Below are 17,499 nucleotides of genomic sequence, written 5' to 3'. Positions count from 1 at the left end.
TTTCAGGAGTTTTCTTAGACTGCAGTTTCCTGGGCCCTGATGTCTGTGTACTTGTGAAGTCCAGGGATCTGCATTTTCACTATGCCTCACCCAGACCTCCTCATACTGTGATCGGGAACAATGGACCCAGGTGGGTTAACATCTCCTTCTTGCTGATCATTTTTAATGACCATCCACTTCTGATGATTAACAACATCTACGTACAGTAAATTCCTATATCTTGGGTCTTGAACCCGTCTGCCTCAGAGGAGTCCACAGCTTAAAGCACCATGTCAGACACTAAGGAAAAAGCACATAAAAGCCACTTTTCACAGACAGGAAGGTAGCAACTAAGTTTTCTGGAAGGGCTTCTTTGGGCTTATGACGACCAGTTTAATGGCCTTCGTAAGTATGTTCAGTGCTGACAGCCTAAGGGACACAGTGGCCTGGGGGAGGCCAAGTGGCCTGGGGGAGGCCGAGCAGCCACCGGGGCAGGTGGATCTCCCACCTTCTGTCTCTGTGCCCCGCTGACCACACGGCCATCTTCCCAGGGACTACACTCACACTGGCTACCGGCCTGGGCCATGCCGCAGACGTCGCAGCACCAACACAAAGGTGGCCCGGGACGCCCGCCACAATGTTATGGGAATGCTGGCCGGTGACCAGATCCCCTGAAAGAGAATGGGACAGCTGGGGAGCTTCCCAACTCCAACACGGTCTCAGCTGAGCACTCGGCCGACCAGAGCAAGGAGCACTAAGGATGGTATCCCGGGTGAGCCTGGGACGCACCTGTTCCGAGCGTTCTGTCCAACACTCACAGGTGCCCCAGTGCTGCATGAACGACTTTCCTTCTTCCAGCAAAGTGCTTCCGTCTATGTCCCACTGGGAGGATTTTCTTCTCAAGTCACTCGAACCCAGAACTGTTTCAAAGGATACTCTAGATAGTACTTCCCAGGGAACTAGGTCTTAACCCATCTGAAAACATTCAAGACACAAGATTCTTAAAATCTTGCCTTTAAACATCATAAAAAACAAATCAAGCGCAAAACTGAATTAACATGATCCTTAAAAAGGATCCCGAAAAAAGACATGACAATTTTACCTTATTTACAGACATTATATTTTCACAAAGTGCAGAGGAATTCTGGTAGTATGTTTAGTTAGTAATAAAAGGAACTTCATTTTCTTGGAAAAATTAACAACTAGTCTCAGAACAAAGCAGATGATTATGATGACCTCTAAAATCAATTTCAAAAACTTTCTAATTTACCTTTAGTTCAGGGCTGAACTGGCATGTAAACTACTAAGTAAAACCTACAATTCCTTCCAGAGTATCAGGAAAACATCAAAGTGCCTTGGTTTTCAAAAGTCCCATTTTCTTTCTTCAAAACACTTAAATGTTTTTGAAATCCACCAAATTGAACAATATCCCATCAGAAGGGGAAGGCTGGTCTTTTTTCCAAAGGAGTGGAGGTAACCCCCACGGAGCCCTGCTAACTCAGCAGCTGCCATCAGGATGGGTGTCCAGCCGAAACCACACAGCTCTTCACCCCACGGCCAGCTCAGTGTAGCAACGACATAAACTACTGATAAACAGGGAAAGCACAAGACACATACTTTTAGGATGTTTCAAATAACGTAGACACGGAAACTAGGAAAAAGGGTTCGGACTTTTCTGATGGTAAACGGGAAATGGCAGGACAGATCTCTGGGATCCACATTGAAACTGCAGGGGTATGCACGTGCCCTGGGAGACGGCCAGTAGAAGGCCCAGGCCTTGGCCCTGCTCCAGCGGCCCTGGTGGACTCCGCACTCTGAACGCTCGCTCGTGCAGCTGCTGGACAACTGGGAACAGTGCAAACCCAGAACACGCGGCAATCTGCGCTTTGCATTTTGTCCCATGCCGCTCTCTGGTTGCACAGAGAAGTAAACTGCCCCAGCGACAGCCAGAGGACAAGAGCTCCTCTGGGAGCACAGCGCAGCGGGGAGGACACTGGTTAGTAACAAATGCTGTCATGACCCCAGGCTCATCGGCCAGCACCCTGACATAATGGGGTGCGAGGCAGCTCGCTGACCAGGTGATCAGCGGACAGCCTGATGCAGGGATCCTCAGGGCAGGCATGAGCTTGACCACTGTGCACACAACACTGTCACTTACTGATGACGCACTTTTGCAAACACTGATCATCTTTCCTGAGTGCTTTAAAGAAAGGGGAAATTGTAGTAGTATTCTGGATAAACAAATGAGAAGTTAGGAGGTTAAAATAAACCATATAGGGAGAGATGCTGGGGCTCAGAGACGTTTTCAAACAGAGAAAAGAGACCAGACCCCAAACCCTGCCAGGCTGGTCTCCTGGGGACTTGTAAACTGGCCCCGTGAAGGCCAGGCACCACACTTTGCATTTCCCCCAATCACAGCACCATGTAACCACACACACTGGCATGTCTTAATCACAGACCAGTGACCACAAGGTTTAGGAGCAGTTTTGGTCAACTGCCCCTTGGGGGTCACAGCTCTGGGATGGTGGCAACCACCCCCATGTCATCTGGAAGAAAAGCCATCTCCCATGGCACTGCTTAAAAATTCACAACTAAAGGATGGGGGACTTTCAGACTAAGTAAGTATACCTGTTTTGTTCCTTATGCAGTTGTTGGTATATGTCCACATTTACACAACAGACTAGAGAAAACGTACGCTTTTGCCACTGTCTGAACGGCATTAAAGCTCAATTAGGTCAGAACTAACTTGCTCCTAAGTTGTAATAAAGATTCGCAGGGCAGCAACGTTTGAAATGCCCGTCTTAAGAAGTTCAATTAAACCCTCTCCTCCAGATGGAGACCCGCAAGTTCTAAAACATTCCAGTATCTGCTTCCTCAGGACAAGAATGTGCTCTTGGAGCCCGCACTCCGCGGAAGATGCAGGTACACACCAGCCTCCAGTCTCTCCTCTGAGTATCTTGCTGGCTATTTCTTTGGGGCGCACATTAAAACGGAGTAAGAATCTGTGATACTTTAAGTAACACAACCAGCTTCCCTTAGAAAGTGTGTGGGGACCAACACTAATTATCCACACCAGAAACTTAATGATGGAAATCAAAAACTAAGGTGAGTTTTAACACCTGCAAATTTTTCTTCCCCTAGAAACCTGATCAACTTTTTAAAACTCCAGTTTGGGGAGGTGGGGGCAATTTCAGATTATAGTAGAAAGGAGAAGCAAAGCGGAGATGAAATTCACGGTGCATCAGGCCCAACTCTGGGTGGACGAGGCAAGGATCACCACGCCCCCACCCCACCCCTGCACAGCACAGCTACTCTTCCCGGGACATCTAAAGAACATGGCATCCTTGTGTGGCTGCAGGACGCTCTGGAAGAAGACCTGCTTTCTACATTACAACAAACCGGGCCGCCAATGGACAATGAACCACCACCACACCACGTTTCTCGAAGCAGGAAGGACCCCCACGACCGGGTCCTGCACAGCAGGGTGTAGAGGACCCCCCACGACGACGCTGAGAACACAAGCAGACTCACGTGCGTCCCTTTATTCACAAAGGTCAGGGTCACAGTCTACTTCTCCATCACGATCAAACAGAAACTGTAGAACACCCCGCTGACACGTCAACAGTGCTTTACGACAACGTGTGGGGATGCTGGGAGATGCCAGTGTTCTGGGGAAAGTACCAACAAGAACCTCCCTGCTGACGTCACAGGACCCAGAAAGCGTGAGCGGAACTCAACAAAGGAGAGCGGAACATGGCAAGGCCTGAGGGACAAAGCCATCTGTGTGAGGCAGGCCCTGCACGACTCGGTGCATCCCCTCTGCGTCAGGCTCCAGTCTGCACTGCGCTGGACACAGGCGCATCTACAGGGAGTCAGGCAGGGCTCCCAGTCACACATGAGAGCAAGGGAAGGGGTGAGCTGATGTGCCCGAGTGCGCCCAGGGAGGCAGCTGCCACACCTAGAGCTCTGCGATTCCCTGCCTTCCAGGACATGAAATTTACCCGCCCTTTTATATCGAAAGAGAACATTAGGGCCACTTTAAAAATAATCAGTCTGTCAAAAGTAATGCCCTGCCAGAGCACCTGGGCGGCTCAGTTGGTTGAGTGTCTGACTCTTGATTTTGGCTCAGGTCATGATCCCAGGGTCATAAGATCGAGCCCTGCATCAGGCTCTGTGCTGAGTGTGGAGCCAGCTTGGGATTCCTTCTCTCCCTCTCCCTCTCTCTGCCCCTCTTCCCCACTCGCTCTCTACAATTAAAAAATAATAAAATAAAAAACAATGCCCTGCCAATAAGATTTATTTTCCTTGTTAGAAAGCCCACCCAAATTTGAATATAGGGCTATGGGCTGCACTGTGTCCCCTGAACCACCAGCTGGAGCCCTAACCCCCAGGACCTCAGAATGGGACTGCATTAAATGAGTTTATATGGGAGGTACCTGACCCAGTGTGACCAGTGTCCTTATAAGCAGAGGAGATCAGGATGGATATACATGGAGGGACAACCCCGTGAGGGCATGGGAGGAAGACAGTATCTACACTCCAGGACACAGGCCTCAGGGGAAGCCGGCCCCACCCAGGCCTGCATCCCAGACTTCCAGCCACCAGCACAAGGACAGGGTCTGTGGTTTAAACGCCCCTGTCCCATCTGGTATCTGCTGCAGCCACCTGAGTCAATGAACACACCAGCATGCAGTGTCCTCGCAAACACTCCCTTCAGGGGCCCAACACATGCGTGATGATTCAGGGCACAACCCTTGTAAAAACAGACAATCACTAAGTAAAACAGAGAGAGGGCCAGTGAGGACAGCTGACACACATCAGTATCCTTGTGAACGTGTGTGAGTCAAGCAAAGGGACACCCGGTAACAGGTGTCAGTCTCCCCTCCAGCTGCAGGACAACACAGACCATGGGTTCCATCCCCTCCAATCTTCCAGTCCCTAATGCCTGCTCCCCTGAGGGCTGTTCTGAAGAGGACACAAACCCAGGGCTTGAGACAACTGGACCTTAGCCTTACAGGACAACCCAAAGCCACATTTGCTAAAATAAGGTCCCCATACATGACACGCAGAGTCCCCAGTGAAGAACCACCTCTAGGGACAGAGCCACTCTGCATCTCCCTGGTGGGGACACCCAGCACCTGTCATGTGTATACACACACACACTCCTGGGCAGAAGCTACCAGATTGTTCACACACCCTTCAGAACACAAATTCAAGGCAAAGCTCTAGAGCCACTTTTGCAGTCTACACCCCAAAGTCCATTCAGAGCGCAAATTCAACCTGGACCCCTCAGCAGCTCTACATTAGCACTGACGTTTGTGGAAGGCCTGAGTCTGTCCTGTTCACATCGTACCTGCCACAGCTGTTCCAACTCACAGCCTGGAAGTTACGTGCATGTCTGATCCAGTGAAGGGCCCTGGGTAGCTGATGCGCTGTTTTGGGCGGTGCTCCAGGAGCACCCAAGTCCAGAGCACAGACTGAAGGTGATGGAGGACAGAGGTAAGAGGCAGCAGGATGCGCCCACAGTGCAGTCGGCAGCCTACTCACCCAACGGGAACGGCCAGCACAAAAACGAAACGCGAGCCAGTGCCCGCACTCCAGTGTCACTGTCGCCTGGACTGGCAGAGATCAATGCGCCACCTGGTCCAGCATCCTCGCATAAAAACTAAGCAGAAAGAATGCAAGGTCAATTTTAGGCAAAATGATGTGCCAAGGCAATAACCCTAAAAGCTGAGTCAACTAAGCTGAAGGGTTTCACAGTGAGTAAGAGGGCAGACAGAGACCATCTGACAAAGTCCACAGAAATAACTCAAAGACTCACTCACCTAATTCTCTGAGACTCGGCAGCCTAAGACCGTACAAACATATGACACAGAACAAACCAATTACTGTAAAAATTAGGTGTGAGGTTATGGTGTTCTGTGGGCATAAGAAATGCAGCTTTTGTAAGAATATGAATGTAATGACATATTTAAAATATCTTTAACTATAAAATAGTTTCTACAATCTCGAAAGGGAAATTTATATTTCTTCAGCATAATTGGAAAATAAGAAAACACTTCCTGCCCTCACTTAGGAAGCAAGGGTACAAAACTAGCCACAGAGATGGCTGGACTTTGGGTCCTTCAGATCCCTGCACTGAGGCTGGTGATCCTCCTGGACCAGACACGTGGCCTCCACGCCCTCCTCATCGGCACCACGGAGAAAAGGTGCGCCTCCCCTCCCCCCATCAGAAGTCTCACACGGCGATGGCCAAGGACTCCAGAGCATCTGTCACGCTTTACTCACCACCAGCGCCGTGGCCGTGCCGAGAGCGGTCAAACCGGCAGGCCCACCCATGATTCTCCAAGCCGTGCAGACCCGCTCGCTGGCCTATAGACGGCAGCCAGCGACCATCAACTTCTGACGAGACTTGCTGTCATTTGCAGGGAAAACGCTTCCCGAGCTACATGTGCAGTAGCACAAAAAGGCTGAGGTGTGGCAGGAGGAGGACGTGAGATCCGGCCTCCAGCGGGCGGGCGCCTCCACCCAGCCCGGGCAGGGGGGGGCCATTCCTGCAGCGAACTCTGGCAGCGAGAAGGTGGCCTGTCCCACCCCAGCCTTAACCACAAGATCCTTTGGCCCAACTCAATAGGGAAACAGCAAAAAACAAATGTGATTACAGACACATTGTGAATCTACTTTCTTCCTGATTATAATCGCCCAGAAGATAAAACACAACACGCACCCGTCCCGGCCATTAGGCCATTACCTATGCGCTTCCTCGTCCCTGCCGTCAAGACATGGGGCTTTCCCCCTACAAACTCTCACCAGTTGGTACTGAAGTATTAACAGCATTACAGGCAATATACAAAGCAGAACTAGATGTGAAAGTATAAAATACATATTATTTAATTCTATTTAAAACAATTCAGTTTAAAATTTTATGATAAATTTTCTCATTAGCGGCGAATCACAAACTGAATATTTTGGACTAGTGAATGTATTTGGGATATTGATCACTGCCCCTCTCCCCTCGGGAATTACTGAGTGTTACCATTCAAGTAAAAGTCGGACTTCTTTCTGTCTCTGCATATATCTGACATTTACACGTGGTGAAAGGATCTTAAAGTAAAACTTTAAAAACTTTCTCAGAAGCAGGTTTAACACATCACATTTTGCTTATGAGCACAAAATTTACAGTCAGAAGTTGCACATAAAGGGTTTATTTTAAATGTTTTAAGGATAGGATAGAGTTACATCATAATTATAAAAATTACTTACAGAATTAACAGATTTATATTGTTTATACTTCTAAATGCAGAGAACAGGGAACTGTCTACACATTGTATAAAATAAAATTAAAATTAAAAATGAATTCAAGCTTGAAAGATGAGGTCATATACCTAATTTTAAAATGCGAACACGAAGACCTCTGAACTATACACATTCGTTCAAACTGCACTAACGGTGGAAAATACAAAAAGCGCAGCATTTCCAAGGAACCACAGACATTTCAACCATAATTATTTTCTGTTATAATAATTGTTCCTGTTTTGTCTTTGGAGAACTTTCTTTTTTTTTTCTTTTTTTTTTTTTTTTTTTTTTAAGACAATCAGCTTAAGAATGTTTTCAGGCACTACAATTTGTGACAATCAGAACAGTCTTCTAATGGGTCCACAGCGTTCAGAGATTCAAGCCCAATGCACTTCGGGGTTTGGCACGTAAAACAATAATAGGAATGAACTCTGGCTTAGAAGTAACTGTGAGAGTTTCAAGAATGCACAGTCCCTTCAAATGCTGCACGACAGACAGGGCTGGAAAATCACCTTCTGCTGGCACTACACTGCTTCACCAGTGCATCTGTATCCTACGACCACTACAACAGCACAGGAAGCAAATATACAGACAGCTGAAAACAAATAAAAACAAAGATAGAAAACAAAAAACCTAAATATCTCTCACATGCAAGTTCAGTTAGTTACATTGAACATCCTACTTAGAATAGAGCATGCAAAAAAGGATGGTCTGCGCTTAAGGTTCTCCTCTGAAGCTTCACGTGGCAGCCAGACGTCACACGCACACGACACAAGAACACTACAGCAGGTCAGTGAGGAAGGCCAGGACATTTTATACAGGTTCAGGTCTTGTGCGGTCACAAGTCCCGTGATAATTTTGGAAACTAATGTTGGGCTCCCAGAACAAGGAACCAACATCCCAATACCAGGAAAAGGCAAGCAATGCATGCAGATCGGAAACGTGAGCCTAAAACGAAGCCTGAAATCCCGGGCAAAGGAGTGGGATCAGTCACCACAGAAGTGGGAGTTAAGCCGCCGAAAGAAAAGAGAATGGGGCAAATAAAAGAAAACAACAAAAAACCCCTTCCCCTTCCTTCCGCCCTAACGGCAATACATGGAACGCTGACTAAAATGAGGACGCCAATCACGTGTCACATTCGTCTGGAGAGCGGCAGACCGTGTGGGACTGAAGGTGCTAGGGGTACTTGCAGAAAAACCACAAAGCAAGTCAGTAAGTGATGCCGGAGACGCCTCCACGGACCCGCCCCGCCGGATGCTGCCAGAGGACACCGGTTCTGCAGCCCAACGCCTCTGTGCCGCGCTCACGCCGCGCACACGCCGGCCGCACCCACCCTCCGGGCACACTTGTCCACTGGCGCTCGGGGAGCCGGGCTCAGCCTTGAGATTCCCATGCAGGGACTCTTAGAAGAGCCACCAGGAAAAGAGGTGACAGACGTGCAGCAGGACACCTGTCCGAGCAGGAGGAGCGTCTGAGACCAGGCACTCGGCCGCCGCCCGAGGTGAGGTGAGGCGCGGCACGCCACACACCGCGGACACCGGGCGCTGCACCAGAATGGGGCGCAGGGCTACCATCCAACAGCACGACAGCACGCGGACTTCCCGAAGGCAAAAGCGGGAGCCGTGCGAACCACACGTGGGGAGGCCTTGAGGTACAGGATCTCCAACGCTGAGGCCACGTGGCCTTCTTGTACTGGACTGACAACACATGCACTCAACCTTCTGCCCAAAATGCAGGGAAGGTTTCCAACCTCCGCAGGAGACTGGTGTCACGTACTGCCTCTCTCCTAGCTGCCAAACCATCAGGGCTCATCCGACACAAGGCGACAGATGGCCATGCCGCCACTACCCCCACTTCTGCAGTTCTACTTCGGTTAAAACAACCTTGCGGGAATAAGCCACGGAAGCTGGTGCAGTGACGGACCCCGACGTGGTAGGGCCCACAGGACGGGAAGCGTCCACATCCACAGCACACCGGGGGCAAGACCATAACAGCACCACAGAAGGTGTCAGGGGACCGAAGCTGTCATCTGTCTAGATGTTCTTTGTGGGGAAAAGCCGGGGGGGGAAAGCCTTCTGACCACAATCACGTATCAGTAAGAACAGTAATAAAAAAAATTGTCCCAGAGAACTTGTTGGAAGGCAGCAATGCCATTCTTCAACTTGAACTTCTAATACGAAACCACTAGGTTCTTCCAGGAACTTACCACATACACACAAACCACTGACGCACTGCTGCCTCTCAAATCCATGTACTAGAATGCAGACTGCGGACTCGTACAAATAACAGACCAGTTGTGCCGTCCAAAATACGCCCGCATCACACTGTGTGGACCAAGTACCTGGGCTTCGCTTTAAAAAAAAAAAAAAAAAAAGTACAGTAAAAAATGTAAACAAAAATTTACAAAGCTTAGAATTAAAGGCAGCTTTTTACCCAGATTCCTGTTTTGTTAAATCCTAATGTGGGTCCAGCAACTGCTCACCAATGATTCATGTTTGGACTCACAGTTTAAAGCCTCCAGACTGAAAAGGTGTCTGAACTTCTGACTTTGAAAACAAGCTGAACATCCCTGTGTCTCCTGTGCCCACATTTAATTTTAAATAAGCAGCAGTAATATGCTAAGTATGACTGACTTCGGACAAGTACTCCTGTTAAACTGGAGAATATTATTTACCCCCCGCCCCAATCCACAAAGAAATGACTGCCAATTAAGTATGTGTGCGCGCGCACGCACAGATCTATGTGTGTGTATATATTACATATGTACACACACAGATATAGATAGGTAGATATAGATACATACATATCTCAAAAAAGGCAATAACAAAAATACCAAACTATGCTTGCATTGTGGCGGCAGAGTCGGAGAGCGCAACAGTGGCAGGGAAGTGGGGAAGATCTACTACAGTTTGAAATGACTATGGGGCTAGCCTAACTTGTACCAAACTTGCCTGTTAACTCCCCTCCAGACAGACAGACTTCTTTTAAGAGGAAGGAGTTCCTTACACAAAATGCTTTGTGTTCACATGAATTTGTACTATTCGGAACAAAACCAGTTCTGCTGGCAGAGATTGTGGGTTCGCAGGGACATTTAAGCTTTCATTAAACTGGAAAGCAATCAAGTCTTTATGTCTACAAATTATACATTTAATAGTTCCACAAATTTGGCGAAGTCCATGATGCCATCTAGGACGTTTTCACCAAATCGTACACGTAGATATGGAAGTCGTCATCAAACTTGATGAAGTAGACGGACGGTTTGGCCTCCACTTGGTGGATGACCATGCCAGTCCTTTTAGAGCCGTCCTCTTTGGCATATTCCACTTGTTTGCCTACCAGGCTGTCCACAACTTCTCCTGGTTCCCTTTCTGCTGGAGGAGAATCATCTGCATTAAACAGGGGAGGAAAAAGAATTTGAAGTCAATTTTTCAGTATGTACCAACTCACAGGTCTATTTTAATAATAATTTTTTTTTTAATTTAACATTCTCCCCACTTTCTTACACCATACACAAAAATAAACTCGAAATGGATGAAACACTTAAATGCAAGACAGGAAGCCATCAAAATCCTAGAGGAGAAAGCAGGCAAAAACCTCTGTGACCTTGGCTGCAGCAACTTCTTACTCAACAAGTCTCTGGAGGTAAGGGAAACAAAAGCAAAACTGAACTATGTGGACCTCATCAAGATAAAAATCTTTTCCACAGCAAAGGAAACAATCAGCAAAACTAAAAGGCAACCAATGAAATGCAAGAAGATATTTGCAAATGACATATCAGATAAAGACTTGGTCTGTAAAAACCAAAATCTATAAAGAACTTACCGAACTCAACACCCAAAAAACAAATAATCCAGTGAAGAAATGGGCAAAAGACACGAATAGACACTTCTCCAAAGAAGGCATCCAGAAGGCTAACAGACACATGAAAAAATGCTCAACATCACTCATTGCTCATCATCAGGGAAATCTCATCAAAACCATGACGAGATACTGCTCACACCTGTCAGAATGGCTAACACAAACTCAGGAAACAACATGTTGGCAAGGATGTGGAGAAAGAGAAACCCTTTTGCACTGCTGGTGGGAATGCAAACTGGTGCAGCCACTCTGGAGAACAGTATGGAGGTTCCTCAAAAAATGAAAAATAGAACTACCCTACGATCCAGCAATTGCACTACTAGGTATTTATCCAAGGGATACAGGTGTGCTGTTTTGAAGGGGTACGTGCACCCCAATGTTTATAGCAGTGCTATCAACAACAGCCAAAGTATGGAAAGAGCCCAAATGTCCATCAATGGATGAATGGATAAAAAAGATGTGGTGTGTGTGTGTGTGTATACACACACACACACACACACACACACACACACACACACACACAATGGAGTATTACTCAGCAATCAAAAAGAATGAAATCTTGCTATCTGCAACTATGTGGATGGAACTAGAAGGTATTATGCTAAGCGAAATTAGCCAGAGAAAGACAAATATCATAGAACTTCACTCATATGAGGACTTTTAAGATACAAAACAGTTGAACATAGGGAAGGGAAGCAGAAATAATATAGAAAGAGGGAGGGAGATAAAACATAAGAGACTCTTAAATACAGAAAACTGAGGGTTGCTGGAGGGGTTGGGGATGGGGGAGATGGGCTAAATGGGTAAGGGGCATTAAGGAAGACACTTGTTGGGATGAGCACTGGGTGTTATACATAGAGGATAAAAGACTAGAATCTACTCCTGAAATCATTATTGCACTATATACGCTAACTTGAATGTAAATTTAAAATTTTTTTTAAAAACTTAACATCCCCAATTCATCCTGATTATCTAGACCCAAGAGTCAGCAAACTTTTTATTCAAGGGCCAGACAATAAATATGTGAGGACTGAAGCCATGGTCTCTGTACCAACTACTCGGCTCTGCCTTATCAAGTGAGAACAGCCTCAGAGAATATACAGATGAAAAGTGTGGCTGTGTGCCAATAAAACTTTATTTACAAAAACACTCTGCCGCCCCCTCCCACCCTCAGGCCATAACATGTGAAGGATTCTGAAAATCATGACCAGAAATCCCTGAGGCTTGTGTTTAATTACAGCTGTGACGGCCTGAGGAGGTGAGGACCACACCAAGGAAAAGTCCAGGGAAAAACCTAAATCCACAAAACTTCTTAAAAGTAAGTTGGAGTTCCTTCAAAACAGGCCTTCAGAGCAGACAACACCTACAGGGGGGCGAGAATACGCTGCTCAAACTTCTCCCTGGTCTTTTCCTGCGAATCCTTAAAGTGTCTTTCTCCTCCACCTCATTCCACTGCACACCATCGTCCCAGCCCAGGTTCAACATAAGAGACTTCTGCTCTGGAAACAGGTGCCGAGTGAAGCCCCTCCCCAGCCCGGCCATGACAGGATCTCTGAGGACCGTGGAGGCAGCGCACCTCTCAGACGAGCCCCCCCCCCCCCGAAAGCCTGAGTGCTGGAAAACACCGTCCCGAGCGCATGGGGGCTGCGAGGCGTCCCCGGAAGGACAGCCAACTGTCCCCTCCAGCAGCGAAGACACAGGGGATGGGGCTAGGAGGTTCCAACTCCACGTCCAGAAAACTCTTCAGGGCCCGAGCAAGGCGAGCCCCCCTCTGTGTAGCCCGGGTCTGGCCCTGGAGCTCTGCGCGGCCCGCTGGCGGCCCGAGTGCCCAACTGCACTAATGACGGTCCACCTCACTGGCGGCGGCGGGTCCTCTTGCCCGAGGACGCAATCCTAACCCTGCTACTCTGACCACCGCGCGACACAACGCCGAAGTATGGCGCTATCCGATCTGAGCAGGGAAGTGATGCCGAACCCGAGGCGGAAGTCCTTTCTTCCTCAGCAGCGGCACGGGCCCTCCCCGCTTTCGGGGCACTTCACGTCCACAAAGTTCCAAGTGTGTGGTTACCAGGCACACCACAGCAACTGAGCCGAGAGGTGAGGGGCTCGCACAGAGGCCGCCCCAGCAGGGCATCACCATGGGTTCCAATGGTAACTTAATTTCCGCTCTCGCAATGCACGTAGCGAACAGGGGAGAGACGCTGGGGGGGGGGAAAGAGGGGCTGGGAGACACTGGGGACGGTGCAAACGCCTTCATAGTTTCCATCAGCAAGACAGCAGCTCTAACAGGGATACTTCTCTACCAAAAAATTAAAAATCAACTTCATATAGGCTAGAGAAATGCTTTTATTTTTAATTTTTTAATGTTTATTTATTTTTGAGAGACACAACATGAGTAGAGGAGGAGCAGAGAGAGAGAGAGAGAGACAGAATCTGAATCAGGCTCCAGGCTCTGAGCTGTCAGCACAGAGCCCGACGTGGGGCTCGAACTCACGAACCGCAAGATCATGACCTGAGTGGAAGTCGGACGCTTAACGCACTGAGCCACCCAGGCGCCCCAGGCCAGAGAAATGCTTTTAAAGAATGCTCTCATGAGAATTAAGTTCCTGCTATTTAAATACTTCCTGTTACCACCCGTGGCAAATGTACACAAGGCAGAAAGTCAGGGCCAGATGAGCACACGTCAGAGCAGTTTCCCTGACTGGCTCGTTGGCAGAACTCAGCAACAGAGATGGTTGTCACACCGCTCATGTATCGTGCATCCGCCAGCCCCATCTGTTCAGGCCCAGGCACCCCTGTGTTGGAAGAAAGGCTAAAGAGTACTTTCAAAAAGAAAAGGCTGACCCAAAAGTGAAATTAAGAAAATAGTTCCATTCATAGTAGCATCAAAATGAGCAAAATGTTTAGGAATAAATTTCACAAAGGAAGTACAAAACTTCTACTCTGAAAACTACAAAACACTGTTGATAGAAATCTTTAAATCTCAGCAACGGCAGTATAGCCCATGCTCGTGGGTCAGAAGGCGTCACGGTGTCAAGACGGCAGTTACCCCCCAAGTTATCAGAGCTTCGACACAATCCCCGATGAATCCCAGCTGACTGCTTTGCAGAAATTAACAAACTGATACCAAAATTCACGAAATCGCAAAGGATCCCGAAGAGTCAAAACAATGGTGAAAAAAGAACAAAGTAGGGCTCAACCGTTCCCAGTGTCCACACTGACTCCGGAGCAGTGTGACCAAGCGCCGGACGTACGCAAGCACAGCCTGGGGCGACGAAGCAGAGCTGAAGCCCAGCGGCACCCCCCACACGTCTGCAGCCAACTCCCTCTCAACAAGGCGGCAAAACCACCCAACAGGGGAGGGAGCAGTCTTTCCAAATAATGGCGCTCAGACAACGTGCAGGAGAATGAAGATGGACCCTCTCACCACATCGTAAAAGTTAGCTCAAAATGTATCAAAGACCTAAACAGAAGAACTAAAGACCCACAGGTAAGAGCGACACCTACAAGACTTTTAGAAGAAAACAAAGAAGTAAATCTTCAGAACCTTGAACTTGGTAAAGACTATCAGAGAAAAAACACCAAAAGCACGAGCTACAAGAGAAAGAATAAATTGGACTTCGTCAAAATTTAAAACTTCTGGGCTTCAAAGAACACCATCAAGGAAGCAAAAAGAAACCGACAAAATGGGAGAAAGTGTCTGCAAGTCCGCCGTGTCAGGAGACCAGCACGGAGAACACAGACCCGGACAAGTCAGTGACAGACAGGTGGCCTGACTGAACAGGCAGACAACGCGAACAGACACTTCTCCAGAGAAGACACAGAAATAGCCAACAACACGGGAAAAGGTGCCCGATGTCTCCAGCGATCAAGGAGATGCAAACCAAACCCATGACGAGCTAGCATCTTGCAACCATGAGGACAGCCAGAGCCAAACATCAGGTAACACAAAGGGGTGAGGGTGTGAAGCAATCAGAACCATCACACATGGTCGGAGCATGTGCAGAATGGTGCAGTGGCCTTGTCAATCAGTCCGGCGGTCCCCCACACAACACAGCAGTAACCACAGACCCATCAGTCCCACACCTCTGTGTCCACCCAGGAGAAGGGAAGGCAAACATCCACTCAGGAACCTGCGCACAAAGGTTTATAGCAGCATCCTTCATAACGAGCAAGAGGCGGGCGACAGCCCATACGTCCATCAACAGACGGGTGGATACACACGCATAGATTACACTTGCACTTGGCCAGTAAAGGAATGAAGCACTGACACATTACAACTCGGAGGAGCCTGAAAACACTGCGCTGAGTGAAGGAAGCCACTCACGAAGGAGCCCGTGTTACATGCTCCATTCACCCCCACATCCACAATCCACGACAGATCTACACAGAAAGCACGTTAGTCTTGGCAAAAGGTGCAAAATTTCACAATCTACACTCGGTGCAGGACTAAAAGAATCATCCCTTAACCCTAGTAATCAAAGTAAGAAAGATGAATCTACAAAAAATAGTTAATCAAATATCTTGTTCTAAAATTCAAGTTCCTTTGGAATTATCAAAAATAAAAGCTGACAATCCACACTTACTTGAATCGGGCATGATGCGAAGGTCGCCTTCTTTATAATCATCTAAGAGCTGGTACATGTACAAGACGGGGTCCTTCTCGTAGGTGATGTAGAACCACGTGTTCATGATAGGGGCGCGAGCCAAGACCATCCCCCTCCACTCGTCCTTGGAGCCATCCTCTGTCTCAAACATGTGCTCCACCGCCTTTCCGATCATCGTGTCGGCCAGGTGCGCGTCGCTGATTCGAGAGCTCGCTGGGGACAAGAAGCAGACAGCGGTTCACACAGGATCTTACGGACATGTACTGTGTGTGAAGACTGAACTCACACAAGGCGATGGCCTGACGTGTGAGCGGCACAAGAATCAGCGGGCTGGCGCCCAGGCCCCACTGGAGTCCACAGGCTCTGGGGGTCCCAGGTCAGTCACTGCGAGAACCTGCTTTCCTTCTTTTTTGTTTTCCGAACTCAACTGCTCTTGGTGCGGTACCTTGAAATTAGAACTTTCAATGGTTCGTTCGAGGTATACAGTGGGTTTTGGTAGGTTTAGTAGCTATTTTAAACTTCAAGGGGCACCTGGGTGGCTCAGTTGGTTGAGCATCCAACTTCGGCTCAGGTCATGATCTCACGGTCCGTGAGTTCAAGCCCCGCATCGGGCTCTGTGCTGACAGCTCGGAGCCTGGAGCCTGCTTTGGATTCTGTGTCTTCCTCTCTCTCTGACCCTCCCCCATTCATGTTCTGTCTCTCTGTGTCTCAAAAATAAATAAAAACATTAAAAAAAAAAACAAAACAAAACAAAAAAAACTTCAAGATAATTCTAGGCTTGCCTGGAGCTGTAGAACAGGAGCATTCCCATGCACTCCTCACCTACCTTCCCTCTGGTAACACCTTCCGTGACCACGGGGCAGTTATTCAAACTAAGAGGTCACCCTACCCCAGGCCTGAGGTCTTCCTCTGGGTCTGTAATCTGTTTCCACAGCAAGCCAACTGCTCCTGGGCGCTACACCACACTGGGCTGTGCTTTCGCTTGGAACGCCCCAGGGCTTTCACTTCAGCATCTGAGTCACTGCTTCTCAGCGCCGGCCCAGCCGCCCTCTCCCTCCTGCCTCCTGCCTCCTGCCAGGGCCCTGCCTGCACGGTCTCCTCCTCCTCCAGGTCTCCTCCCAGGGGCTCTCCGGGACCAGGAGTGAAAGGCCGGCCGAGACCATTGCCTCCTCTGGCTTTATTCGTTAATGGCATTCCCCACCATCGGCAGTCGTCCTGCTTGGCCCGGGCACCCGGGAGGCAAGCACAGACCCCTTCCGTCTGCTTTCCGATACCAAGAGCACCGCACTAAGACACCCGCCGTACACATTAATCGACGGCCCTGCCGTGTTCGTTATGGGGCAGGTGGAAAATCACAACCTAACTTGTCTTTAATACTGGGAAAATTACAGAAGGTCCTAATGATTTTAAGGTTTCTCTGGTCCTCGCATTTTAGACAACTGTCTTTTAAAAAAAAGCACTTCTATTTTACTCATTCATAAGTGCTTTTACTTCTGTTAAAATTCAAAGGAACACAGAATTTCTGAAGATACTGCTAGCCAATTTTATCAGAAGGACAACTCTAAATACATATGGTGCTTCTCTTTGCTTACATATGCAATAACTATCCAAAATTACACAAAATTCCCCAGTGTGCACTAAAAGCCCACTCGCGTTTCTTCAGAAGTTCTCAAACTTTTTGATCTCAGGACTCCTGTATAATTTTTGAGGATCTAAAAGAGCAATTCTCTACATGGATAGCTACCAAAATCTGCTATTA

At 48.2% G+C, this 17,499-nt stretch overlaps 1 protein-coding gene across 6 annotated transcripts in view; it reads right to left on the bottom strand.

Moving 5' to 3' along the window:
• Positions 1–6,846: 6,846 nt before the first annotated feature.
• The window catches only part of SPIN1 (spindlin 1), a 77,557-nt gene continuing 66,904 nt past the window's right edge, over positions 6,847–17,499 (bottom strand). For all 6 annotated transcript variants that reach the window (XM_045468469.1, XM_045468468.1, XM_045468472.1 and 3 more), the window contains exons 5-6: positions 15,720–15,953; positions 6,847–10,661 (exon numbers count right to left, since the gene is read on the bottom strand). In XM_045468469.1, coding sequence (XP_045324425.1) covers positions 10,462–10,661; positions 15,720–15,953 — 434 coding nt within the window. In that variant the 3' untranslated portion in view covers positions 6,847–10,461. The remainder of the gene's footprint in view (positions 10,662–15,719; positions 15,954–17,499) is intronic.

Source organism: Leopardus geoffroyi, chromosome D4 (genome assembly GCF_018350155.1).
Source record: "Leopardus geoffroyi isolate Oge1 chromosome D4, O.geoffroyi_Oge1_pat1.0, whole genome shotgun sequence".
Classification (NCBI taxonomy): Eukaryota; Metazoa; Chordata; class Mammalia; order Carnivora; family Felidae; genus Leopardus; species Leopardus geoffroyi.
Note: the sequence above shows the minus strand (reverse complement) of the source record. Positions and strands in the feature narration are given on the sequence as shown.